General features: G+C 37.8%; 2 protein-coding genes and 1 long non-coding RNA gene across 4 annotated transcripts; 1 reads left to right on the top strand and 2 right to left on the bottom strand.

Annotated features, from left to right (window-relative positions):
• il22 (interleukin 22) lies at nucleotides 1-7,050 on the bottom strand. Its single transcript, XM_044109157.1, has 7 exons — nucleotides 7,005-7,050; nucleotides 2,352-2,432; nucleotides 2,057-2,270; nucleotides 1,910-1,975; nucleotides 1,685-1,834; nucleotides 1,425-1,484; nucleotides 1-435 (listed from the first exon to the last, which is right to left on the bottom strand). Exons 3-7 carry the CDS (start codon nucleotides 2,234-2,236, stop codon nucleotides 322-324), a joined length of 570 nt encoding a protein of 189 aa, XP_043965092.1. The 5' UTR covers nucleotides 2,237-2,270; nucleotides 2,352-2,432; nucleotides 7,005-7,050; the 3' UTR covers nucleotides 1-321.
• On the top strand, nucleotides 7,000-20,763 carry LOC122826821. Its single transcript, XR_006369873.1, has 4 exons — nucleotides 7,000-7,020; nucleotides 9,557-9,664; nucleotides 14,155-14,279; nucleotides 20,641-20,763. It is a non-coding gene; the product is annotated as an uncharacterized LOC122826821 (long non-coding RNA).
• Nucleotides 8,077-24,966, bottom strand: mdm1 (Mdm1 nuclear protein). 2 transcript variants are annotated; one of them, XM_044109155.1, is made up of 16 exons: nucleotides 24,602-24,964; nucleotides 23,676-23,775; nucleotides 23,429-23,560; nucleotides 22,778-22,858; nucleotides 22,644-22,705; nucleotides 22,489-22,584; nucleotides 20,599-20,751; nucleotides 20,183-20,316; nucleotides 20,014-20,056; nucleotides 15,915-16,132; nucleotides 14,125-14,250; nucleotides 13,848-13,930; nucleotides 12,091-12,155; nucleotides 11,760-12,009; nucleotides 10,446-10,508; nucleotides 8,077-9,650 (listed from the first exon to the last, which is right to left on the bottom strand). In XM_044109155.1, exons 1-16 carry the CDS (start codon nucleotides 24,617-24,619, stop codon nucleotides 9,541-9,543), a joined length of 1,734 nt encoding a protein of 577 aa, XP_043965090.1. In that variant the 5' UTR covers nucleotides 24,620-24,964; the 3' UTR covers nucleotides 8,077-9,540. The 2 variants fall into 2 exon arrangements, with proteins under 2 accessions (XP_043965090.1, XP_043965089.1); XM_044109154.1 differs by having other exon boundaries at nucleotides 9,193-9,650; nucleotides 20,014-20,101; nucleotides 24,602-24,966.
• Between the last annotated feature and the right edge of the window lie 168 nt (nucleotides 24,967-25,134).

Below are 25,134 nucleotides of genomic sequence, written 5' to 3'. Positions count from 1 at the left end.
TCAAAGTATTTTTCCTTTATTTTAAAAACATTACCAATAAAACTTATAGCAAGCAGTTCAATGAGTACACCAAGTTGTCTGAGGTTCAGATACTGTAAAAATCAGCCATAAAATGGCAACAACATAATGAACACCAAAACCTTCTCAGCTCCGGCATTCAACAACAAACCCAACAAAAAGTATAAATATTTTACGTGAGCAATAATAATATAAAAAGAAATTTAATATGATTTGCAATTAAATAGACCAATAAATAAAATACAAAAGTTGCTGCAATAAAAATTTAAATAAAATAAATATGTTAGGAAGGAAGTCGGGGAATCAGTTTTTGTCGGCGGCGGCGGCGGCTCTGGGCTCCTTGCAGAAATCGTGCAGGTACGTAAAAAGGATGTCGATTTCTCCAACGGCTTTGTTGATGCCGCGGTCGCCCTCCATCTGAACAAAAACCATAAAGAGGAACATTTATTAAACAATTAAAGATAATTAAATCAAACATGGATTAATAATGGAAATTAATTTTATTTCTTCAGTGGTTTTCAGATTTGGTTAACAGTATAAGTTCTTCTGTTGAGTATTATATTCTAAACTTTTTAACAACAATGTCATAAATTTCACACTTGGGAGGCTGAAGGAAGTATAAATTGAAATAAAATTTAAAGGCAATTTCTTTGGTTTCACTGCAAAAACTCAACTCTCACAAAGTATTTTTGGTTTAACTTTTAGTGCAAATATCTTAGTAGACTTGGAAAAAATACACAACCAACTTTTCAGGAATACATTTGAGTTTGTTTTAACTGAATAAAAAGTCAGATTATTTCATTAAGAATACATTTTTCCATGCCATAAATGAAATAATCCAGCAACGGAAGTAGAACTTTTTCTTCAGTATTAAGAAATTATTGACTTAAAACAGGCTCCTATATATTCCTGAAATGATTCTTGTAAGTTATTTTTGTCCTATTCCAAGTTTCTGGTGAAAGTTTACTTATGCAGCACATTTACAGCAGCCTCTGCTGACCAAAATGCTTCACAACAATTAAAACATCATAGATAAATGACAAAATAAGAAACAAAATTAAGTTTGATTAAAAAAATAAAAATAAAGAAAATAAATTAATAGCCTGAACAGAAACCAAGACTTAACTTCAGTTGCAGCAATTTTCCAAAACCTCTAATCAATCAGTTCTGTACTTTTTCTAAGATATTTACACTAGAAACCAGAATAAAACCCCTCAGTGAGATTTTGCAGTTATTAAAGGAGCTAAATAAGGACTTTATTTAATATGTTGATGATCCAAATTATTGCCAATCTTTCTACTTTTTTGCAGTCTTTTGATGCGAGTTTCTTTCTGTTGTAATAATAAAACCCAGGCAGCTTTAAAGAAGTAATAGAATCAAACAATGGGCTGAAATAATGAACTCACCCTTTCCAGCTTCCTGCGAAACTCGACGGTGTGGCGATGGTCATGGTAGTGAGTGACGTTCTGCAGACAGAGGAAGGTTCAGAGGGTTATCAGTTTGATCTTTCTGTTTATGAGCGCGAACCGCAGGGAGTCGTTATCAGCGCCAGAATCGACCGCAGTGACAGAAAACACGTCTGTTCTTCAGCCCTGATGTGAAGTACAGTTCTAGCCTCAGACTGTAGCGCTTCCTGTGCAGCTTTATGAAAGAAGTGAAGACTTACGCAGCCTCGGGTCTGCAGGTCGCTGCTGACGCGGTGGAGGTCGCTCTGCAGCGGGTGCATGCTGGGATGCTCCTCGCTGTATTTGCGCAGGATGTTGTTCAGGTAGAAGTTGAGGATGTTGGCGTGGAGGCAGCAGATCTCCATGTGGTCCTGGAGGAGACAGAGATCTTCAGTAAAGGTTCAGCTCTGATGGAAATTTGTTAGCTGAATGGGAACCTCACTCACCTGGTCGGTGTCGACTCTGGGCATCAGCCTGATGCTGGTGTCCTCCTCCAGCTCTTTCCTCTGAGCCTAGAAACCAGAATTAAACACCTTTAGTCAAACAAAGCCACTCAGAAAACATCTGCCAGGTTCTTTTTTGCGTGAACTTACATGCTGCGACAGTTTCTGGATATTCTCGTGTGTCTTCGGGTCGTTCAGCGGCGGGGAGAGGTGAGCTTGGTGCACGGGGTGCGACACCACCTGCCCGGTCCAGCCAATCAGGAACAGGACGGCGAGCGTGGCAGTGGCCATTTGCAGGCAGGAGAGAATCGTAGCGTTGTCGAGCTTCATGGTGATCCGTTGGTGGAGAGCAGAGACGTTTCAGCTGAAAGAAAAAATCAGAAATGTTAAAAAAATCTGCAGCAGTTGATGGAGGCAGCAGATCTGCTGCTGAGTGTTCACCAACCTGTCTGCAGGTGCTGTAGTGAAGATGCTGGAGCGACTCGGTCCTTTATACAGATCAACCCTCCGCCCCCACTCCAAGAATCTAGGACAACCAAAAAACCCCAGCACACACACGCCAACACACACACAGGTCAACGCTGGTCTGCCGTGATTCCTGTTAACAACACAAAGAGGAAATTACAGGTGTCATTCAAGGTGTGACGGCTAAGATTACTCCTTATCCATGTGTAGAAAAATATTTTAATTATTCTTCTATGTACAATTTCCTCCCCGTATCTATTTGAGTGTGTAGGCGTGTGTGTGTAGGCGTGTGTGTGTGCGTGCATCTGTTCCCAGGTGAGTCAAAAACTGGAAGTGACTGATTATTTCCCTATCTGGAAAAAAAAACGTGTTCACATCAGCTCTGCTTACACGTTAAAGTGGCGGAGTTATTGCTACGGTTCAGAGAACAATTAGTGTTTCACTGCTGCAAACTCATTACTGCTTAAAAACTAAACGCTAAAAATGTGCATCAGAAATAACCTGCAAAAAATCTGATCAACATCAGTCAGCTGTGACGTCATTGCATGACGTTTCCCCTAATTATTTACCTCTGCATGGAAATTACCTTCAGTCTGTCAGCAACAGATTCTGCTGATTTATGTCAAAAAGTCGCCACAGTTTATTTGTAACAATAACCTTTCACCTTGCAGCAACAGGAGCGTAGATGTTATGTAACCTGGCTTTGGCACAGTGATGGTTATCTCGATCAATGTCAGCGTTTGTGCTGCGACTCGGTGTCAGCTGTCGAATGGAGAGCAGCCCCTTTCTGTATTCATGTAGGATTTGAACCTGTTTATTAATCGGTGCCAGTGGGGCAGAGCCTCGCTTGCATAACTCAACAACAAAAACTATTGTAAAAGTTCAGGAGGTCACCTGAAATTAAGTTGAGAAAAATTTCATTTGGATGTAAGATTTTTTTCCCTCATTACATAAAAGGATAGGCGTCTTTTTAAAACTCATTTACAATGCCTTTTCTCTCCTGGTAAGTACCAACGTCGCTTTTCCCGTCAGCCGTCCAAGTTTTCCTGGTTCCACCTTTAAAGATCAAGTGGCTCCTTCCTTTGTGTTTTCACTCTTATTGTGTTGGTTGTGGGTGTGAATCCCGCTGAGGTGTAAAGGTTTTCTAAACTGTGGCATCAGGGGAGAAATTGCCTCATCTAGTAAAATACAGCAGTAAGAGACAATCCTTTTGTCTAGCTAAGAGATAAACAAATTGGTTTTCTGCATGATTTAAACAGATTTATGGTCAAAAATGGTGATTTTATGCACAATGCATATCAAAACACAAAAGTTTTTGTATGTTGGTGATATATAGTTTCATATTCTTAAATTCATGTTCACCAATAGGCCTGTCACAATAACACATTCTGCTGGACAATAAATTATGATATTGTTGTTTTGAGAACATTTTAATGCAAGAACAGATTCTCAAAGATCTATAAACTTTAATGAGTATTTAGCACTGGAACTGGAAAACATTTTAAATGCACAAAATAAATGAACAAAGCAACTAAAATGAATTAGAAAGTCTGTAAACAAAATTATCCTTCAAAAAAGAGCAAGTTGAGATCAAAACACCAGAATGAAGTTTGGTCAAATGTTTTTGGTAGAAAAAGAGCAAATGGAAATTAATGCAATTAAATTGTTTATTTCTTTTTATGAAAAGCCTGTTCATCAAGGTCTTGAGATTATTTTAGAAATATGTTAATTATAGGCCTTAAATTAAGTTGTGGTAAGACTATTTAATCTCAGATATTTTAAAAGTTTGAGTCGCCCTCAAACATCTTCACTCCGTTCTGTAACTGGAGACTGTTGAGGCTAACGCTAACTAGAAGCTAATGTAGCATGGCTAGCTAGCTTTTTTGCAAATATGCTGGGTTCAGTGCAAATTTCATCACCAGTTGACTGGATGATTTTTATTTTCACTCATTTCTATGACGCCAAGTGCATCCTGTGCAAAAACTGTTTGGCACCAAAGGGGTTAAAACTCAATGAATCAGTCAAGTTTTATTTCAGCAACAAGGCAGTTCAAAGTGTTTTGCATCATAAAAACACAGTCAATAGTTGATAAACCAGTGACACCATGATCAAAATCATCAACACAAGTTGAATATGTTGGTCAATTTAACATTTATTATGGTTCTAAAAACTCTGTAGAGTTTGAGCCACCAGACGTCGGCGCGGCTGAAGCTCCGCAGAAAACAGTCACCGCCACTGATGGAATGTAATTAAAGAATAAGTCAGTCTTTAACAACACCCAAAGGTTTCAATTTATGGTCAATATTTAAACATTAACTTCTATTTGGGTTTAGCCGTTTTCAGCTGCGTTCAAAAGCAAGTTGATCATTGATGTGCAAGGTCTTCTGAAACTACGCTGTGGTTCTTTTTGCTGGAACTTTTTCATTATTTCAAATAAAACTGACAGAATAACTCGTAGCATCAGGTCTGCGTCACAGAAGACGTCCCCGCTTGTGACCCGTTGACACACTTTCTGTCTGTTTTGAAAAAGCAGCGTAAATCCGGAGCGCCGAGTCAGCAAAAAAGGAAAAAGAACAAAAGATTTAGTCACAAATCCAGAGAAATTTGATGTAATCAGGAGCAAGTTAGTGGAGCTGAGCCTGGTTTTTAATGAGTTTATATTTATGTTCTTCTCAGTTTGAAAAGTAGAAATGTCCAGATTTGCATAATGTGACCACAAACTGAACTTTCCGATTGATTGCATATCCTGTTGCCCTAAAATTCAGTGTCACGCAGTGTAGTATCAGAAACCTGCATCCTTTACACAAATACAGCGTCTTACCATCTCCTGCAGTAACAATGCATCCAGGCTGATGCATTTCAAAGATCATTTCTAAAGCAAGGATGCAGAAACTGAAGAATAATTAAATGTTTTTAGGAACAAAAGACTGATTTTTAATTTTCTGAATCTCATTAAACCCGTTAATCTTATGATATAATACAAGCTGATGTGACATTTATTACAGTATCTGGCTCAAAAGAGACAAGAGGAGCCGGGAATTGAACCGACGACTCTCCTGCTTCTCAAAACAAACTCTGGAAGTTACTGCTGTAAAACCCTGCAGTGGAAATTACTGTAATGTTCAGCCCTAATATTTTAGATTTTCTCTAGCTAATTATTATAAATCTATTCCAGTGTTTTAAGCTCTAACATGTTACTGTACTATTGTAAGAACAATGAAAGTATTTATTTTGTCTTTTTTAGGTAACTGTCCCCACAAACACAAATTCTGCTGTTGAAGAACGTTCACATTTCTTTCTTTAGGACTCCAATCACATTAAGAAATATGATTTATGTCACTAATCTGCATTATTTTCAAATTTATTGCTATTAATTGATGGTTTCAATGAACAAAAAAATATCAAACTATCAATCCTGACAATAAAAATGGTTTTGTTTGGCTTTTTATTAAAACATCATTAAGCAGAGTTTATTATGCTCATAAATCTCAATTTTTAATAATTCATTTGTTGGGAAATTGTTTTTCCAGCAAACAAAATAAGTTAAATCTACAATACCAAGAATACCCGTTGCTTGTTTGGTAAACGTTGCCGGGTTTTCTTTGAGTTTGATCTAAGTGATTGGACTCAATCCAAAAGATGTGTAACTGAATTGGATGACTTTTTCTAAAATTTACATAATTTCCATTTGTATGAAGATTAAAAAAGGCAATAATATTTGCATTTATAATAAACAAATGTACAATAAAACATTTTCCTGGATGATAAATTGCTACTGTAATTATTGCGATAAACGATATTGATTTTGTTTATTGCTCTCTCAAAGAACGATATCTGCAGAAAAACGGATGTGCAATAACAAAAATGAGTAAAAACAGAAATACTAATATAGTAATTACTATAATATCCATCCATTACACAACACATTTATCCTCGATTACTGTTATGATAAAAATAACTTTAATATGTCACAATAAAAAATTTTGCTGGACGATAAATTGTCCCAATAATCATCACGATAAAAGATAAAATTCTTGTTTTGAGTTTTCATGTAATCTAATGACAGTGACGTAATAATACAAGTTCGCTCTCTCAAAAAATTATAAACTTTGAATAGTTTTTAAATATCCAAAATAAAACAATAAACAAAACTGAAACCATAAGTACTATGGATCATCAGAATGGAAATTATTGAGATCATTTAAATTTATGTTCCAATTAATTTCCTATTGCCACAGGCTTAGAAAGACAGAAAGTTTACAAAACAGTTTCACTGTAAAACTTTCTGTTCAGGCTCATGAAAAGTAGATTAATGAGACTATTTCCCAGAATTAGGTCATTAATATATTACAGGCTAAATTTAGCTGGAGTCCATTCTCATGAAGGATAATGAAACAGTTAATGACTAATGTTTTGTTTTCTGTTACGTCTGTGGGAGATTTAGTGAAATCTGTGAAAATCCTCTCGTCCATCTGCAGCGAGGATTCGTGTTTGGAGACGTTTCCTCTGATGCAACAGGTTGAGAGACGTCACTGGAGCGCCCGCCGCCGCCTCCGTGAGCTCAGCGCTGTTTGTTCTGCTCTGACTGTGAGGGGAATTCACGGTCAGCTGCCGCTCTGCAGCACGGACTCACCTGGAGGCGTGGCCAGGTGTGTTTGTTCAGAGCCAGCGCATTTTTGTTCTGCCGAAGCGTCACGGCGCAGCGTGGAAAAGGTTCTGCTGGAAATTCCTGCTTTAATTAAGATCTCTGAACACACACTGGATTTTACTGCATTGATTTATGTCCAGTTCCAGTGCACTGTAAAACATGAATAAAAACAGAATACAGAGATTTGCAACTTAATTCACTACAAAGGCAAGATTTTTAATGTTCAAATGTCTTTTTCAAATATTTGGTTTTGCTCATCGTCATTTCAGTTTTTATTTATAAGTTTTTATTTATTTATTCATAAATCTATTGCAATAATCAATCAATTAATTGCAAAGTAAATTTAAATCAGCTCAATAATTTCAATTCTACTAATTTTTTTGAAGGACAATTTTGTTATGAAACAGTTTTTTATAGTGTTAAAATTTCTTTCTGTTCCAGCATTCTTTACAAAATATAAATTTCTTGATTTTTGAGAGAGCAAAAATCAATACGTTATTATCATTATTTGAAAATAGTCTCAGAATAACAATATAATTGATTATTGCAATAATTTAAGACAATTTATCGTCCAGTAAAATGTTATCTATTCTTCATCGGGTGTCATTTTTTAAAGTTTATCCGCTTTACTGTCAGGTTTTGATGCTTACTGCCCTCTTGTGGCAACATTTAAAACAACAACAAAACGTTTGATGTTTCTGGATAGTTTAAAGTTTTACAGTTCTGCCCAGCAGGTGGCGCTAATCTAAATATCAAACATTTTATTTCCTTCAGCAGAGACAGGCCAAAAGTATTCATACAGCAGGTTTGGATTGTTTTTGAATGTCTTTATATCAGGACACGGTGGGTTTATTTGTAATGTGCTGCTGCAATTAAACCCAACTTTCCAGAAACACGATAATTCCCGACTTTTAAAGGTGAATTACGTTTTCACAAAGCGCCAGGTTGGTTCGGATAGAAAATAAAATCATAAAAACGGTTTGTTGTATTAACTCAGGTTGTCTACGGTACCAAAAAAATCCCAAAACCAGAAAAAAAACAACAAGCAACAAATGTATTGATAAAAGAAATAATTTAATTGAGTAATTTTCCTTCAGCTTTACAATTTTGCACTACAATTTGCCCGATACATTACAATCAATTAAACTGAACGGAAAATAAAATTGTTACAAAGAATTATCAGGAAACGAGAGACAAATCTGCAAATCTACAAAATAGAAGAAATTGAATAATTTAAACAAATTGTTAAATAAATTTATCACATTCATAAATACTTTCTGTTGTTTTCACACCTTTTGGTTCAAATCAGCTGAGTTCACTGGTTGTGTTACTGCAACATGTTTTTACTCAAGTAAAAAGTAGCTGTCCATGACATGACTCAAATGAATAAAAAAGGTTTTTTTTACTTTTTAAATCACATTAAATGATTAAAGCATTAATTATGTGGACATTCTGGGATTTCAAATGGTCAAAATAATGAAAATAGTTCATATAAAATGCATAATAACAAAATCAGACAAATGAATTTCTCTCCAAATCAAATTCTTGTGATTTAAGAAAAGCTGCATGTTTGTCTGTATTTGGAGAATGTTTGATTAAAACCAGTTTGTTTTTCATTCAGTGAATTTACAGATAATTTTACTCATTGAAAGTGGAGATATTTCATGATAAGATATAAAAACACTCCTAAAAGTATTTTTTTCCAAAACGTTACTCAAGTAAATGTTAGTACACTGCAAAAATCTTACCAAGTAACTTTGGTCAAGTTTCTAAATATTTCCAAACAGAGGGGCGTGCTGTGGTGGCGTAGGGGACAGCGTGACCCACATTTGGAGGCCTTGAGTCCTCGACTCGGCCGTCGCGGGTTCGATTCCCGGACCCGACCGACATTTGCCGCATGTCCTTCCCCCTCTCCCTCCCCCCTTCCTGTCAGCCTGCTGTCATATAAGGGACACTAGAGCCACAAAAAGACCCCCTGGAGGGGAGAAGAAAGAAAAAGAAAATATTTCTAAAAAGATAAAACTAACTTTCAAATACAATTATTATTATTATTATATTTAATTTATGACAGATTATTTCACTTATTGTAACAAGACATTTTCCCAGGTTATAAGTGAAATAATCAGCCAACCAGCATTTTTTCATCAATATTAAGGAATTATTGACTTAAGCTCCTATAAGTTACTTATAAGTTAGTTTTATTTTAAGTGTACTAAGATATTTATACTAGAAACTAGACAACAACTACTTGGTAATGTTTTGTGCTTTTGCAGTGTAGTTACTACCAAACTGGTTTACATTCTCACTATAAACAAACGGCTCCAGTTTGCTCTGGTCCGGTTCCTGCAACCGAGTCGCACCAAGACAGGAAGCAGTTTTACACAAACTAAACAGCCACAAGTCCAGCTGTCTTCCACTTAAAAACTGATCATGTTCATTTGAGATAAAAACAATTAAACATTATTTACATCTGCTACAAAAATACAGATCTCTACTGTCTACAACGTTTGAGTTTACGACGTCATCTCTTTCCCCAGAAGTCGTCCCGTCTCTTCTGAGCGCGCTCCAGGACGGCGGACGCTGCCGAGCACGAAGCCGCCGAGCGCCATGACATCACTGACAGCCGGTCGTCTGGGTGACAAAACGTAAAAAGATTCACTGTCGAGTTTTGAATGTTTTCTATCAGTCACGTTTATTTTTATAACTCATTTCAGCAATAAGCTTTGCATCATAAAAACACAAAAATCAACAATTGAAATGTTACATTTTGCCGTCATTACACTTAAAAATATTTGTTAATGTTTCATTTATTATGTTCCAAAGCAACATTTGGGTTTTTAGTCTAGGTTTAAAAGAACTCTGTGTTTCAGCAAAGGATCAACGATACATTGGCACCAATGTTGGAATCGGCCGATATTAGTCATTTTTTAACACATCAGTATCGGCCCAATAACTAAAACTGCAACCAGTATTTATTTTCATCCTGCTGCCTCTGTTTCTGGTAATTTTTTGGGTGACATAATAATATATAACATCAGTAAGTATTGGTTATTGGCCAAAACAGCAATATTAATATCGGATATTGATATTGGTCTAAATTATCAGTGCCTCCCTGGTTTCAGCTGTTTTGCAGTTTTTTGTAAATTTGTTCCAGATTTGTGGTGCATAGAAGCTGAATGCTGCTGGTTCTGATTCTGTAGAGCAGACCAGAACCAGAACAGCAGACCTTTAATGTGACAGGAGACTGACTTTGTAATTGTCTTTATGTGTCTCTGAATGTCCAAATATGTCAGTATTTTAATGCTAAGCCATTCAGTGATTTCTAAACTAGCAGAAGTGTTTTAAAGTCTATTCTCTCTGGAAGGACTTCAGAACTGGGTGATGTGCTCCATCTTCAGATCAGAGTCCGTTTAATGGTTTTCTCACCTTCATCAGAACCGCAGCCTCCTCTGGAACATGGCAGCTCCCTGAACCTCAAACCCAAATCACCTGAAGAGGGAAAAAACTGATTAGTCTCAGAACCATAACAGTCGCCGCCTTCCTCTTTTCTCATTCGTGCGTTTGTCAAATCTTCCATCTTTTATAGGAAAACTGATCCGTTGAGAAAAAGATGAGAAGGAAGTAAAAAGGAAAGAGGGACAAACCCGTTTTGTTATCTAACACTCTCTCCTCTGTCTGTCTGGGTTTAGTTTCCCTCGAAGGCCTCAGCTGTTGGGCTGCACTGCATAACATGACAATAAAAAGGGTTTTTCTTGCTGATTGAGCTGCAGAGCATCAACTTTCTTTAAGGAGGAACTTTTTATCTCCTTTCTCTTCTAATTCTCTGAATGTAAGCAGAAACCAGAGAGTTTTTGTGGTTTACTCCTGGAAGTACGTTGTTTAAATCCTTTTAGCTCTACCTCTTTAAAGTTTAAATATTATATTAAGATGCTTTTCTAATGCATGAACTGACAAACTAGACAAAAATTAAATCAATGCAATCCAAACAAGTGGAGCTTTGTAGTGAAAATAATCTACATTATTTCCTTCTTCAATTTTAGATGCTATATTAAATATAAAACTAATTTATTATTATTTGTATATTTATTTTAGGTTTTTTATTGTTTTCTGCACCAGTAACACTTTTATATATGTATTTATAATTACAGTTAATAGTTTTGTATATTTTGTTTCCAAATTCACTGTTGTGCTTTTGTGCAATAAAAACAAAGTTGATTATTTTGATTTTATTGAAATCATAAAACTTTAGTGTAAAATATTAATTATGGGAAGCCTTCAGTGCCAGAAATGCTTCATGAAAGCCTTTTTTAATCAGTAAAGTTGGAATATTTTTTATAGTTTGATCTGAGATGCAGATTAAAACGATCACAACTGTTTTAATTATTAAACTTTCTCTGACCTACTGAATTACACATCCGGCTTTCACTTTTCCGGTGAGTCTGGACTTGTCATTCTTTTGTACGGCCTGAGATTAATCCCATGTTGGTCTGATTTCACTCTTTTTGTCCGCATTGTGGATTCTGCATGAGGAAACCTGATTCACTAAAATTTTTCGAATTACAACCTCCAAGTCGAAAATCATCCCTAAATACATTCCAGAACCGTTTATGAACCCGTACTGGAAACGGATCTCCGCAGGAAAACTTCTGATTTGTTGGTAAATAAATAAGAAGCTAGTTGTTCACACATTGAACAGTAGAAGGTTTAGTGGAAGGAAAGATGTAGAAAACCAGAAATCACCGTTGTGCTGGAAGTCCGGGTGTCTCAGCATTCCCTGGATCCCATACTGCGGCGGGGAGTCCAGAGGGGGCGGGGCTACTGGAGAAGGAGGCGCCTGCTTCGCCCTGATTGGTTGAGGCTGGGGGCTGGAGGTCTGTTTGTTGGTAGGAGGGGGATTTAAAGACATGGGGGTGTTCTCTGGCCACGCCTCCTTCAGTTTAACCGGCTTGTTGACGCCGACCTCTGACCCAAATTCTGGTGAAGTGAATTTCTGGACAGAAAAAAGGTCACATGACCTTTTATTGTGTGACATCATATATATATAAAAAAAGTTTTATTAGAACCAAGTTACCTGTTTTTGTTTGATAGGAGAAGAATCGTCCTTGTTGGTCGGTTTTCCAACAAGTATAGCTCCCCCTGCAGGGCAAACAGGGCATATGTTTGGTATGTTTGGCTGTAGAATATGACTGAAAAACTCAAACGGACACAGAGAAAGTAATTATTAAAAATACCACCAGGATGTATGCAGAAGTCTGACTTGGATGAATTTTAATGCTGATGTTTTTGTCAGGACAGATGAGGGAGTGCAGCGCTGCAAGTATGAGCCTCAACAACGGAAAGAGGTCCGAACATGCCGTCAAATCTAAGTTCATGCTGTGATTTTAGCTCATCGTGGATATTTTGGGTTGGAATGCATATGTGCTGACCGGATCGCTCCAAAAGAGCAGGGCATTCTGGGTAAATACACCCAAAACAAACATGTTAGCATAGTGCTAGCAGGAAAAATTACTTGTTTTTTACCAAAGACAAAAGAGAAATCCTAAAACTTTTCAAATCTGACGCTACTCCATTTATTTTGCATTTTGTGAAGAGGGAAGCTGCATTCAGTGTCTCATTCAGAGGTTTATCTGTTGTTTCCTTCAGTGGTTCTTTGTGCAGCGCCCCCACAGGCGAGGAGGGGAACAGGCTTTTCAAACGTTGGCGGTTTGAAAGAGAACCACAGCAGCTGGAAATGGAACAAATGTTGCAATTTTGGCCCCTATAACTTCCTGATTTATTGTTCAGCCTGCGGTCATTCATGTGAGATCCTCACATCATAAACAACCTACAATCAATATCAAGTAGAGTCAGAAATTATTTGGAGACGGTTTACAGTGGCTGAATTTTCACTACAAATGTGCAGAAAACTTTTTTCTGCTGCTGTTGAAAAATAACATGTTGCAGTTACGATCTTTCCATTAAATAAGAAATGGAATTGAAATCACATGTGAATAAGTTAGTTAATGTGATAAGTGCACATGAACTAACGTTTTCTTTGTCGTCTCCAGCAGTAGTAACAGCTGGTTGTTGATCATGTGATTCGTATGACTAAAAATTGTTTGCATTGCAGTTTTGCAAAATAAATCAACTTCTCATTCTAGTGTAAAAACGTTTTATCTGAAATAAAGTGTTTTCCAAATTGACGTGTTTCCATTAAATACATTCATTCTCAAAATGTCAAATTGTGCAATTATATTGTTCATGGAAACACATCTACTGCCGTCCCCTCTGCATGTATAAATCTGTTATACAGCGTGACTGTTTATTGCATTGTGATGTTTCATCATTACTGAATGCCTTAGGAGTGAAAACGTCCAAAATTAGCTGAAAGGTTTCTGCAGAAGTCAGTTCTGTGTTTGCTGCATCTGAGCGTGCCGCGAGGAAGTGGTTTATTAATTTCAGTGAGCACAATAAAGAGAGGAAATGTTGCATGTTTCTGCAGGAAAAGAACATCCTTTAGAGAAAAACACCAGAAGCTGCAGCCTGATCTTCTGCTCTACCAGCTGACAGAAGTGTAATTTCTTCTGAGTCGTTTTCTCGGAAAGCTTTTTAGGTCTTCTGAGGTTTTTGAGACCTCAGCTTGACCTCTGATCTTCCTGGAAACCCTTGACTCTCTGTCAGCTGCGGATGCAGCTTCTTAAAATGGCTGTAAGAACTTTGTCTTTAACTCTAAATCCGGATTGCATGTAATTTTTTTCTTGTTGGAAATCAGAAACATTAAGGTGAATTAAAGATTATCTTGAGGTTTTACGGCGCTGGGTGGTTTCCGTGTCCTGTAGGAATGTTTACCTGTGGCAGGTGTGGTCAGGTCGTGGTGGGTCCTCTGAACCGGCCTCGTTTTCAGTCTGGGAGTCGGTAACCTTCCCTCCTCTCTGAAAACACACAGTTGGTTTCTGAAAGCTGAGGTGGCTTTGACCTGATTCTCACTCTTTTGACACATTTCTGTCAGTGCTGGAGATTATCTTCAGGCAAAAATAGACTCAAGTTACAACTGCTTAATTAAAACGCCACAGACTTCAAAACAAAGAATATATAACTACTATCATAGAGAAATAAAAAAACCTACTCCTCCGTCTCTTCTTCTTCTTCTGCCCAGGCTGTGTGGCGCTCAGCTCCAGGTCCTGGAGGCGTTTCCCTCCCAGCGATTCTCTGAGTTTTTCCTCCACTGACTGACGACCTCCTACTGGACATACTGGAGCCACCAGACAGAAACCAGTTCAGGTCAGAGGTCAGATCAGGTTCCAGCCTCCTGCCTAGAGCTGTGCGATACGGTTTACGTTTTTATATTTACACCCAATCCGATTTTAATCCGGTTTTTTTTCTCTACAAATGAAATTATTTTCAAGAAGTGGCTTTCATTTCAATCATCTGTTTTGTGAGTCGAACTACGGCGCATCGGGATTAATTACGAGAATATATTCAGAATATTAGCAGAAAAAAGGCACAATTTTACCGAAAAAACTTTACAATCACAAGTTGTTCTACTGAGGAAAAAAGGCTTTTTTAAAATCAGGATGGACGTGAACAGCTCAGGTCATGAGGATCTTCCTTCAAAATAAACTCATTGTTTGCAGGATCGGTTCAAATTGATAATAATTTGATGCTGGTGTGTTAAAAGAATAAGCATTTCTTATTTGTAAAACTTATGGAGCCTGCTGCATGTTATTGTTTACCTTTGGAAGTTTTGCGAATGTGAAAGAAGCTGGAGGCAAAAAGACGTTTAACAAAATGAAACCGGGAGATGAAAGTATTAGTATCTCCAGCAGCGTCCCGGGCGAGAGGCGGGTTCACCCTGGACAGGTCGCCAGTCTGTCGCAGGGCAACACAAAGACTTACAAGACAAACAACCATTCACACACTCACACCTAGGGAGAATTTAGAGAAACCAGTTAACCTGACAGTCATGTTTTTGGACTGTGAGAGGAAGCCAGAGAACCCGGAGAGAACCCACCATGCACAGGGAGAACATGCAAACTCCATGCAGAAAGACCCAAGGAATCGAACCCAGGACCTTCTTGCTGCAAGGCAACAGCTCTACCAACTGCACCACTGTGCAGCCCAGAATAAAACATTCAGTCCATTATAGTTTTTCTTCGGGCTTTTGATGCGATTATTGATAAGCGATCGCTCTGGTAGATTAGCTACCGCTAACCGCTGCTATTAGCTAAGCTAACACTGTGGTGGTTGATTAGCTAATTGAAACAGCTGATGTACTGATGGTCTGTTAGAGTCGGTGTTTAGGTTGCCTTTTTTATTTTAACTGAACCAAAACAACAAATTTCACCTCTCATCTACATAAGATGGAGATTGTCACAGTCAAGCTAGCAAAACTGAATTATTTCCTTTTCCCTCCTATTTTCTTCTTAATTAAAACTGACTTTGTTATCAAGCTGTCCTAGTGTTGATCATTAGTAGCAGGGCACTGCCTCCCTTTTTATTTTATATATCAGGCTCACATTTAAGGTTTGGTGCATTTTGTTGACAACAGCTAAAACCAATGCTAGTCATCATCTGCTAGCAGTTTTTTGCTAGCAGATGATGGGGCGTGGTTTTGTGCAGTTACGCTGCTACAGGTCAATACCAAAATAGAACTTCACAAGATGCTTCACATTCCTCATTTTATTTTTTATTTTGGCGTTTTTATAAAATTCTCATTTTATTCTCATAATTAGAAGAAAATCAAAGTAGTCTAGTCCTAATATTCTGTCATTGAATTGACTTGAATTCAAAGTTCAAATAAATAGAAGCTGTAAAACAAGATGGCCGCCCTGGGCGTGATGAATCCAGATTTTCTCTAAATAATTCGCTAAAACCGATTTATTGCCCAGCTCCACTCCTACCTGCGTCGCTCCTCACCTGGCCAGGTCCAGGGCTTCTACGCAGGAAGCGCTGCGGCTGTCCGGCTCAGGTGAAAGGTCACGGTGGGGTGGTGGGGTGGCGGGGTCGGAGTGGGAGTCGGTGGGCTCCCACAGAGCGTTGTGTTCAGACAGCAGCTGGCTCAGATGGTCCCTGGAGAAGTTGGTTCCCCAGGCTCTGCGTCGGTACGCCTGGGCCTGCTGCCTGCGCTCCTTCACCTGGACAAACAGGTGAAATTCTGAGCCTAAAACCCGCCTGGTCATCGGCTTCCAGCCAATAATCACTGACCAACATATTGATGAGTTTAACAAAAACAAAATATTAGTTACTAGTTTCCCAACTGGTGACTGTGTGACGCTTTTATGACTTTATTTCTGTATTATATGATGCAAAGCACTTTGAACTTCATTTGAAACTTGATTTTACTAATAAATAATTTAGGTTTTATTTAAAAATCTCACAGTCAGAAGAAAAAGATGTAATACTTTTTTTTTCCACTGGTGAATTCCTCGTTTTAAATAAGATCAGAAAATAAAATATGACGTCAAAAGAGCCATTTTTCCATATAGATTGATAAAAATCTATTTATTATCTTAAAGATATTGACTTTAAAAGAGAAATAAAAAGTTTGATATGCTCTGTTGGAGTTGTCTGGGAGAAATCTGGTAGTTTGTGGCCTTAATTATTCTGTCTCTGCCGTCAAACCTCAGCAGCTTCGCTCCAGTCGTGTCACTGCAGCTGAAGTCGTAGATTCTGGTAAACCCGACGTTCTGGACCCTGGATAACCTCTGACCCCGTTTGTGAAGCTAACCTCAGTCTGTCCTCGGCTCAACCTCGACAGGAATCACCTGTCAGCGTTTCATCACGGTTTGTTCGTGACGTCGGCTCAGAAAAAAAAAAGACCGAGTCAAAAAGACGGAGAGAAAATTGATGTGATTCATTTAGAGGATTAAAACTTTTGATGATGATATTTAAGAAACACATAAAAGCCCCACTAGAGATTTGACTTTTAAAAAGTTTGGACTCAGTAGTTTTTATTTGAGTCTCAGCAGATGCATCTGCATCATTTCTATTCGAAAGGTGGAACTGAAATAACGACGGGTCCGAACCCCGCCCAACAAGATGTTCCGCCGAAAATATAAAACCCCAAAAGGGGAAAAAAATGCCCCCTCTGCTTTTCCACCAGGTCAGCCTGAATTAGTTTGACTTCTAAGCAAGAATATTTCAGAAAGCTCAACAAAAGTTAGAATTTATCCAAGTTATTGACTTTACTGTGATTTTATTTTTGAGTTTTAGCTTCTTTACAAGCAGCTTCATGTTTTCTCTCAGGGTTTCCTGATACTCATAACAAAACTTGAACAACTTCACATCACATTTTTAGAACTTTCTTAACATTTTAAGACATTTTTCTGGTAAAATTATGACTATATTCTCCTGATTAAACAAAAAAATGTCCTGTCACAATAACAAATTTTGCCTTGTCCCAGAATTATCGCGATAAACGAAACTATTGAGACCATTTTCAGGTAATATAATGCTAATGGCATAATAATAATGCAAGAAAAGAGTCTTAAATGTTAATAACAAAACAGAAAAAACAAAAAAAATGAATTATTAAAAAAAGAGGTAGTTGCAACTGAAAACTGGTTTTGGTAGAAAGAGAAAAACAATAAATGATGCAAATGGAAATTATAAAATTATTGTTTTAATTAAAATTGTCACTAAGTGTCATTTAGATGAAGTGAAAGCACATTTTTGGGAAATATTTTCTGTCATCCATAATATAAAAATAGATTAAAATTGAATCTTGTATGAAAAAAATCTGATTTAGTTTTTAAAAATCGCCCAGCTCTGGTTCTGCTGCACTCACCTCCCTGTTTTTGCCACCAGGTGGCGCAGCAACTGTTCGTTTTAGCTTAAATTTTTCCAACTGGATCTCTGGGAACATTTTAGTTGTCGTTAAAAGACGAATGCAACCGAAACGTGTGGTATTGTTTTGGATTGTTGGTCGTTTTAGGCCCCGTTATTGGTGCTGCATTGATTTTTTTATTTTATTTATTACATCAGCAGATTAACAGCTGGTGGTTTGAAAACACACCAGCAGCTGCAGAAACTGTTTTTTCCTGCAAAGCAAACAGATGCAGGTGCTTTTCTTAGTATTTTGATGCCTTCAGGCGAAATCTTTGATGTTGTGCAAACGGCTGCCCCCCTCCTCAACAACATTTTCCACAGGGCTGTTGGGAACCGACCAGACTGTGAGTAACGCAGAGAAGTTTCCCTGAAACGAACCACTGTGGTTTCTTCTGCTGACACTCAGCACTTTGGTTTTTCATGAGCAACACAGAAAAACACACACCGACCGAAACAATACCCTAAAACACAACTTCAGTGAGATTTTCCTGCAGACAGTGAACTCACCACAGGCTCCTGCTGCTTCAAGCCCCCCTCCTCCACCTGACCTGCTTTCCTCTTTTCTTTTAAAGAGGCGGAGCTTTTATTTTCTTTATTCTGTTTGATAAGAGGCAGAAACGATAATTTAAACTTCCTGTGTGATGAAGTTTAAATTATCAAACTTAAACTGTCCTTCCTGCCAAACATTGAGGAGAAAATTATTGCTGCTTAAAACTGTGAAGTATTCACACCAGGTTTTCCTGCCTTCTTCATTAGGAACGTTTTCTTTATCACGAATGAGGTTGATCAGTGGAGTAATAAAATTCTTCCTCAACCCTAAGCTACCTCTGAACTTACAGTGAAGAAAATAAGCTAATGGTAACTAGCCATCTAGTTAGCAAGGGTAAAGGTAGCTAGTTAGCAGCTAGTTGCTGTTTTTTCTCCACCCTAAGCCACATCTGGGCTTAGGATCCAGAAAATAAATTTAAAAAAATAAGCTAACAGTATCTAGCTGGTAACATAAAAAGCTAACTAGCTTTTTATATTAGCAGCTGGTTACCATTAGCTGCTAATGGTAATAATCAATATTAAGCTAATGGTACTTAGAAGCTAGTTTCTGTTAGCTGTTTTCTAACAGCTAACAGCTAGCTGTGGAGAAAATAATCAACATTAAGCTAACGTTAACTAGCCAGCTAGCTAACAAAGGTAAAACTAGCAGGTTAGCAGCTAGTTATATCACTGCTGTTGCCAACCCAACCTTAAATTCCTTTCATGGTGGTCTTAAAAAGTCTTAATTTGGTTGGTGAAACCCACAGAAACCCTGTAATAATACAAAGGTCTGCAGCTGAGTTTCAGTTACAAATTGTGTGCAAAATAAACGGCGTTATCATTAAATAAGAAATACAATTAAAGTCATGAAAATTATTTTGTCTATTAGTGACGCGAAAAAGTGTTTCCATTGCTTTTTTGCAAATACACAAAAATCTAATTTTAAATCATCTGACACCTTTAGCTCCGTTACTTTAATTATGATTTATTCTCCTGTTTCTACACTTTTGTTTATAATTTCTCTAATTGAGTCGTTTCATGTTTGGACAATTATCCCCTTAGTTTCTGGAAGGATTTTTACTCTCTTTTTTCATTTTTTTACTTTCGGGCTGTTGTTATCATATGTAACCATGGCAACAAGGTGTATTGCTTTTGCAGCCAAGAGCAGAAAGAGAGAGGGAAGAAATTCAAACCATCTCTTCTTTCTTTCATATTGCAGAATGATCATATCCCCTACTCCAACATCTGTCTAACCACTTGGCCAGAGATTCAAAGACGAGTAGCAAAAGCAAAGGAGGCGGATTAGCAGCTGAAGACGTCATCCAGGACTTGTTACTTATGAATATTGAGCTATCAGATTTTCAGGATACTACCATACTGCAGCATTCTTCAGTCAGAGGCTTCTTCAGATTCGTTGCGAGTCTGACTGCTACAGAAAACCTTAGAGTTGCATTGAATTTCTAACTTCAAAGTTCAACTGAAACTTGTCGGTGGAGTTTCGATATCGAAGACGGCATTTGAAGTCTTTTTATAACTTTCCCCCAAGGCAGCCTCTGGTATTCAATTGTTCTCTACCAAAATATTTTACAGTAGGAAATACAAAGTGCTGAATTTCACAGAAAGTGAAAGGCGGTGTGATGAATGTAAATTGACCTCTGACCTGCTCGGTGAGGTCGTCCGTGGCTCCGCCCCCTTTTGGGTTCCTGCAGAGAGGAGAACGAAAGCTGGACTGATACTCAGTCAACATCCTGCCAGACACACAGGAACGGTTCCACGCATCATTTCACCGGCCTGTCAGAAACGCTGAACACACTCAGCCTGGACCTCACCTGTGTCTCCTCCGCACCTGAGCGGGCGGAAGGGCCGTCGTCAGGGGCAACCGGGACCCACCGTCGCCCTGAGCGGTTTCCTGTTTGACAGGAAGTTCGTTACTCTGTCCGTCCAAACTTTTCCTTCTATGAGTCTGCAGGTAAAAACAGGACAGTAGGTTAACAAGATCAGATAGCAGGTCAAAGGTCACAGAGCAGAGCTGAACAGAGTAGCTTCAAGATACAAAGAAATCAGGTGGTTTTTTTTGTTTTTTTTTACTTGATTTCTTTTCTAAAAAAAGAAATTACAAATGACAAATTTTCTAAAAATTTTAATCTTAAAGAACCAAATCAATTAGAAGCAAGCAAGTCTGCATAGTGTGTGTGTGTGTGTGTGTGTGTGTGTGTGTGTGTGTGCGTGCGTGTGTGTTACCTACTCTGTATGTGTGAAACACCGGATGTCCATGATTTCTCCGAAGGCGCAGACCGGAAGGCGGGGCCAGACCCTGGAAGCTTCGGCGGTACTCCGTTTCCATGGGAACGGGGTTCTTCTTAAAGGGCGGGATGGACCTGCTGCTGGAGTGCAACACCTGCGAGATGGGGTCAAAGGTCAGCCACTGAACAACCACTGAGAAAACCTGAAAAGAGTTGTGATCTAATCGGTTTGGATGAGGCTGGTATGCCGCCATCTGGTGGACAAACAGGAGAATTACAGTTATCGTTCACTGATAATAAACTGAACTCTATCAATTCTTTCTTCTGTTCGTATATTAATGGGTTGGATTGTTTTTTTTACCCAGAATGCAATTTTAAAATGACAAACTTTCATTTGATGTTTAAGTGCAACATTTCAGATAAAAACTGCATCAGAATGTGATAAATTACACTTGCATTTAAATTACAGTTTTAAAATACAATTTTATTTAATTTAGTTAGTAACAAACACATTTTCTGCCTTAATAAAAGCAATTATTTACTGAATGTGTTTAAGGTTCCCTTATCTGATGAGTTTGATTCATTTTGGTGAAAAATATTTTTTAAAAACGTCTGATTTTAAAAACGCTGCCCCCTGGTGAGAAAGTTAAGGTAAAACATTTGCTGCTTTTTTGTAAAAAATTGTGACAGAATATAATGTTTATTATTATGCAACAGTCCGATAAAGTGATAAATCATTCATTTACAAATAAAAACATATTATTATCTGTGTTACTGATTTAATATAACACAAACTCATCTCTATGGTCACATTAAGAAATTTATCTGAAGCAACTGAAGTTGCTTTATTACCTATCATAATACCTAAACTGAATTAATCTGATTAAAATGAGAATTTTGTTTTTAAACAAAGAGAAAAACTTTCTGTGATGTAATAATAGCAAATTAAAACCTCCTGAATTCAGTCAAAATTTCTGTTTTACATTTAATATTTAATTATTCTGTGTTTTATATCCAAATTCAGTTAGCTGTATTTTGTTGGACATTATTTTACATCTTATCACATTTATTTTGATATTTGGATTTCTGTGTTAAATGTTTATAGTTTAAATTTCTAGTTTTACTAAACTGCTGAGTTTCTCATTCTGTCATAGTGTGACTGTTTTTGTTTCTTTTTCCTTTATTAAATCAGAAATTAATCCTAGTGATATTCATAATAAAATAAACAGTATGCTGTGAGTTTTTGTGTGAAATTAACTGATTAATTAATATTCATTTATCTCATTCAGCTCATTCCAAGGTCTGATGGGATTAATAATCCCCCCGGTGAGATTTGGATAATAACATTTGTTACTCAGCTGCTGTGGTTCTTGTGGAAAAACCTGTTCCCCTCCTGGCCTGTAGGGGCGCTGCACCAAGAACCACTGAAGAAAATTTCATGAAAACTGCCGAAGAAGATGCTGTGTGATACTTCGCAAAACAAACAAAAATGGAGTGGCGTCAGATTTCTGGTCATTGGCTCAAAACTTCTCCTGCTAGTGCTAGGCTAGCGCTTTTGTTTTGGTTGTATTTACCCAGATCTGACTGGGAACCAATCAAACCCTTTGAGCAACCTGTTCCCCTCCTCGCCTGCGGGGGCGCTGCACCAAGAACCACTGAAGGAAGCAAATCGACACTGAGCAAAACTTGTTTCTTCGCGAAATGTAAACAAAAATGGAGAGGTGTCAGGTTTTAGTGGTTGAGTTTCTTTTGTCTTTGGTTAAAAAAGACCACGAGTTATTTTTCCTGTTAGCGCTAAGCTAACGGCGATTAGCAACACGCCTCCCCAACGAACGCCGTTCATGCTTCCTGAAGGACAACAGGAAGTCGTTATGCTTAGTCGTCTTTCTCACCTGCTCTGCTGTCAGTAATGGCGACGCTGCAGATACAGGCTTCTTCCAGCCAAACTGCCTGTGGTACTCTGACCTCTGACCCCACGCCTTGTCGACCTGAAACACAAACCGGTCACATCCTGCTGCTGCCGGTTCGGCGTTCCAGATGGTCTCACCTGGTTTCCGGGCTGCTGCTCCGGTTCTGCAGGTCCGCCGGGCTCAAAGGGGCGGAGCTTCACTGAGGAGACAGAGCAGATGTGAGACCAGCGACGATCTGGGACAACAGAACCTCAAAGTTCTGCACTTTTACCAGATTTTCCATCAGCTACTGGTCTGGATCCAGGTTCTGGTTCCGATCCAGAAACATTTGGTGGTTTAGAAACTGGAGAATCTGTAATTTAAGGCAGAATCATGTGAAAAGGCCTCATCCAGATTATTACAATCCTGGAAAATCTTTGAATTTGGAAAGTTCTTGATTTTTAAACTGTGCTGTAAGTTTTGTAATAAAATTCAATCTAACATTTTAATAAAAGCTTGAAATTTTGAAACAATATTTACAGTTTTTACACACCTAATAAAAAGACATACATTTTGTTTGAAAACTTGAAATTTAAAATTTTACTGTGAGAAAAGTTTAAAAGCAAAATTTTGAGATGAATTTTGTTTTTTAAAAGTTTTTTCCAGCAAATTTTTGACTTTTCAAATTTAAAAAAATTCATAATGGTAATAATACAATTTTTTTCTTGATGCTTTTTCAAAATTTCAAAGACGCTCTGCAAGAGAAAATAAACAATCCCTTCTAGAAAATTGAAGAAATTATTGCCAAAATTTCTAGAAATGTACTTTTTTTCCCCTTTCACTCCTTATGCTTTCATGATTTTTAAGAGAAAATTGTATTGAAAAAAGACAAATAATTTCACCCAGACAGAAAAGATCATGTCCTGTTCCTGCAGACATTCACCTTTTCTGCCAGTAGAGGGCGCTGTTCTGCAAACTGGATCTGCTGGAGAACCAGGCAGGAAGTTACCGGACTCAGCCGCACCAGATGGACCGGGTCTCTTCAGTCGTTGGAGACCCAGAGGTCTGCTGATGCCTGCAAACACAAACACAGCAGGAAGCTGCTGATTCTTAAAATATTTCCATTTGTTGCTTCTAGATAAATTTTTTTGTTTGTTTTTTAGATAAAAAACCTCATCAGAGGTTCTTACGGTTCTGATCAGGGCGGAGTCCGGCCAGCGGGCGGCAGCGCTGAGGCGACACGCTTCTGGAGCGAGGGACACCGTAGCTCTTCTGGTACTCACTCTGACTCTGAAACAGAAACAGTTTAGCTCTGAACTATAATAAAATAAAAATGACCAACATCTCAGACCAAAGACAAGCAAATATTTTGAAGGAATGTAGTTTCTCTAAAGTTGACATAAAATAAATTAATTGTTCTGGATTATTCTATTTGTTGGTAAAAAAAAAAAAAAAGCTCTGCTAATTGAGCTCCTTTGCTTTTGCAATTGATTGTGTACTTCTGTGGTTGTCCATATTTCCATATTGGAGGAAAATGACTAATTTAATCATAAATTGTGTTTAAAAAATAAGTCTGGTTCCAGGTTCTGGTTCCATAGGAGGCATGTTACACACTTAGAGTAGTCTTGTATCTGGTTCTGAGCTGTTTGTACTTATTTAATGTCCCTTTGCGATCAATTCAAATTCAAAATTGTCTGAATTTGAATGTGAATGGGGGCCCAAAATAAAAATCCGCCTAGAGCCCCAAAACGTCTCGGACCGGCCCTGTTTGGGTTACTAGACTACAAACTAAATCAGGCGATCTGTAATAATCAGTTCAGTTTAGGATAAAAAACAGTAAAGTCAACATTTAACTTTCCAAATTGGAATAGATGGGTGAAAAAAATTAATCAGTCAGAGGGAATACATTGGATTATCAGATTATATCAGATTAAAACCTTATTGATCCCGTTTCTGCTGAGCTGTAAACCGAAACGACGCTTCACGGCAACTCAAACTTAATATAAAGCATTTTATTATTTCACAGTGATCTTTAATCTGATTCCCAGCAGTTTTTAAACGCGATTAGCAGCAGCTACGACAGCTAGCATCACTGTTTGTATCACCTGTTGTTTACCTTGAAGCGGACCGTCATGGCGCGCCTGCTTGTTGAGGTAACACCGGGAAAAGTCGCTCCTCGGAAGCAAAACCCCAAACTGGGTTTAACGGGTTCTTTTAGTTCCGTTTACCGCTGATTCACCCGGAGCTACGAGCTAGCTACAAGCGTCAAACTACAGGTGTTGTGCCGAGCTCAGTTACCCCCATAGCTAATCGCTTCCCTATTATTTGCGCCTCTACATCTGGAGTTACGGCCGCGGTTGATAATATGGTGCATTCAAGTCAAATCGTACATTAGAAAATCTATACTGAAATGACTCTAAAATGAATAAATGTATTTTATTATTACCAAATGGCACTGAGGTGTTAATCAATGATTCATATATATTAGAAAACAGCTGTAATTATTTTGAAATGTTCCATGTTTTTGATTTTGTTGTTTAACAATAATTATTTCAATATATTTTTAAAATATTTTAAATTGTGAATTGTAAAGAAATTACTGAAGTTTGTTGTTGTTTTTTGGCCAGATTTAACTTTTTACTTTTGTTA

This window comes from Gambusia affinis, linkage group LG23 (genome assembly GCF_019740435.1).
Source record: "Gambusia affinis linkage group LG23, SWU_Gaff_1.0, whole genome shotgun sequence".
NCBI classification, from domain to species: Eukaryota; Metazoa; Chordata; class Actinopteri; order Cyprinodontiformes; family Poeciliidae; genus Gambusia; species Gambusia affinis.
Note: the sequence above shows the minus strand (reverse complement) of the source record. Positions and strands in the feature narration are given on the sequence as shown.

What these genes read in the sequence shown, in the direction of transcription:
- il22 (XM_044109157.1), bottom strand. Translation starts at nt 2,236, where the DNA reads ATGAAGCTCGACAACGCTACGATTCTCTCCTGCCTGCAAATGGCCACT. An exon ending in TCCAGAAACTGTCGCAGCAT is followed by an intron (nt 1,976 to 2,056) that starts GTAAGTTCACGC and finishes TCTGGTTTCTAG; the next exon opens with GCTCAGAGGAAAGAGCTGGA. An exon ending in ACCTGCAGACCCGAGGCTGC is followed by an intron (nt 1,485 to 1,684) that starts GTAAGTCTTCAC and finishes CTCTGTCTGCAG; the next exon opens with AACGTCACTCACTACCATGA.
- mdm1 (XM_044109154.1), bottom strand. An exon ending in CATTACTGACAGCAGAGCAG is followed by an intron (nt 20,752 to 22,488) that starts GTGAGAAAGACG and finishes CCCATCTCGCAG; the next exon opens with GTGTTGCACTCCAGCAGCAG. An exon ending in CCTGACCACACCTGCCACAG is followed by an intron (nt 12,156 to 13,847) that starts GTAAACATTCCT and finishes TTTGCCCTGCAG; the next exon opens with GGGGAGCTATACTTGTTGGA.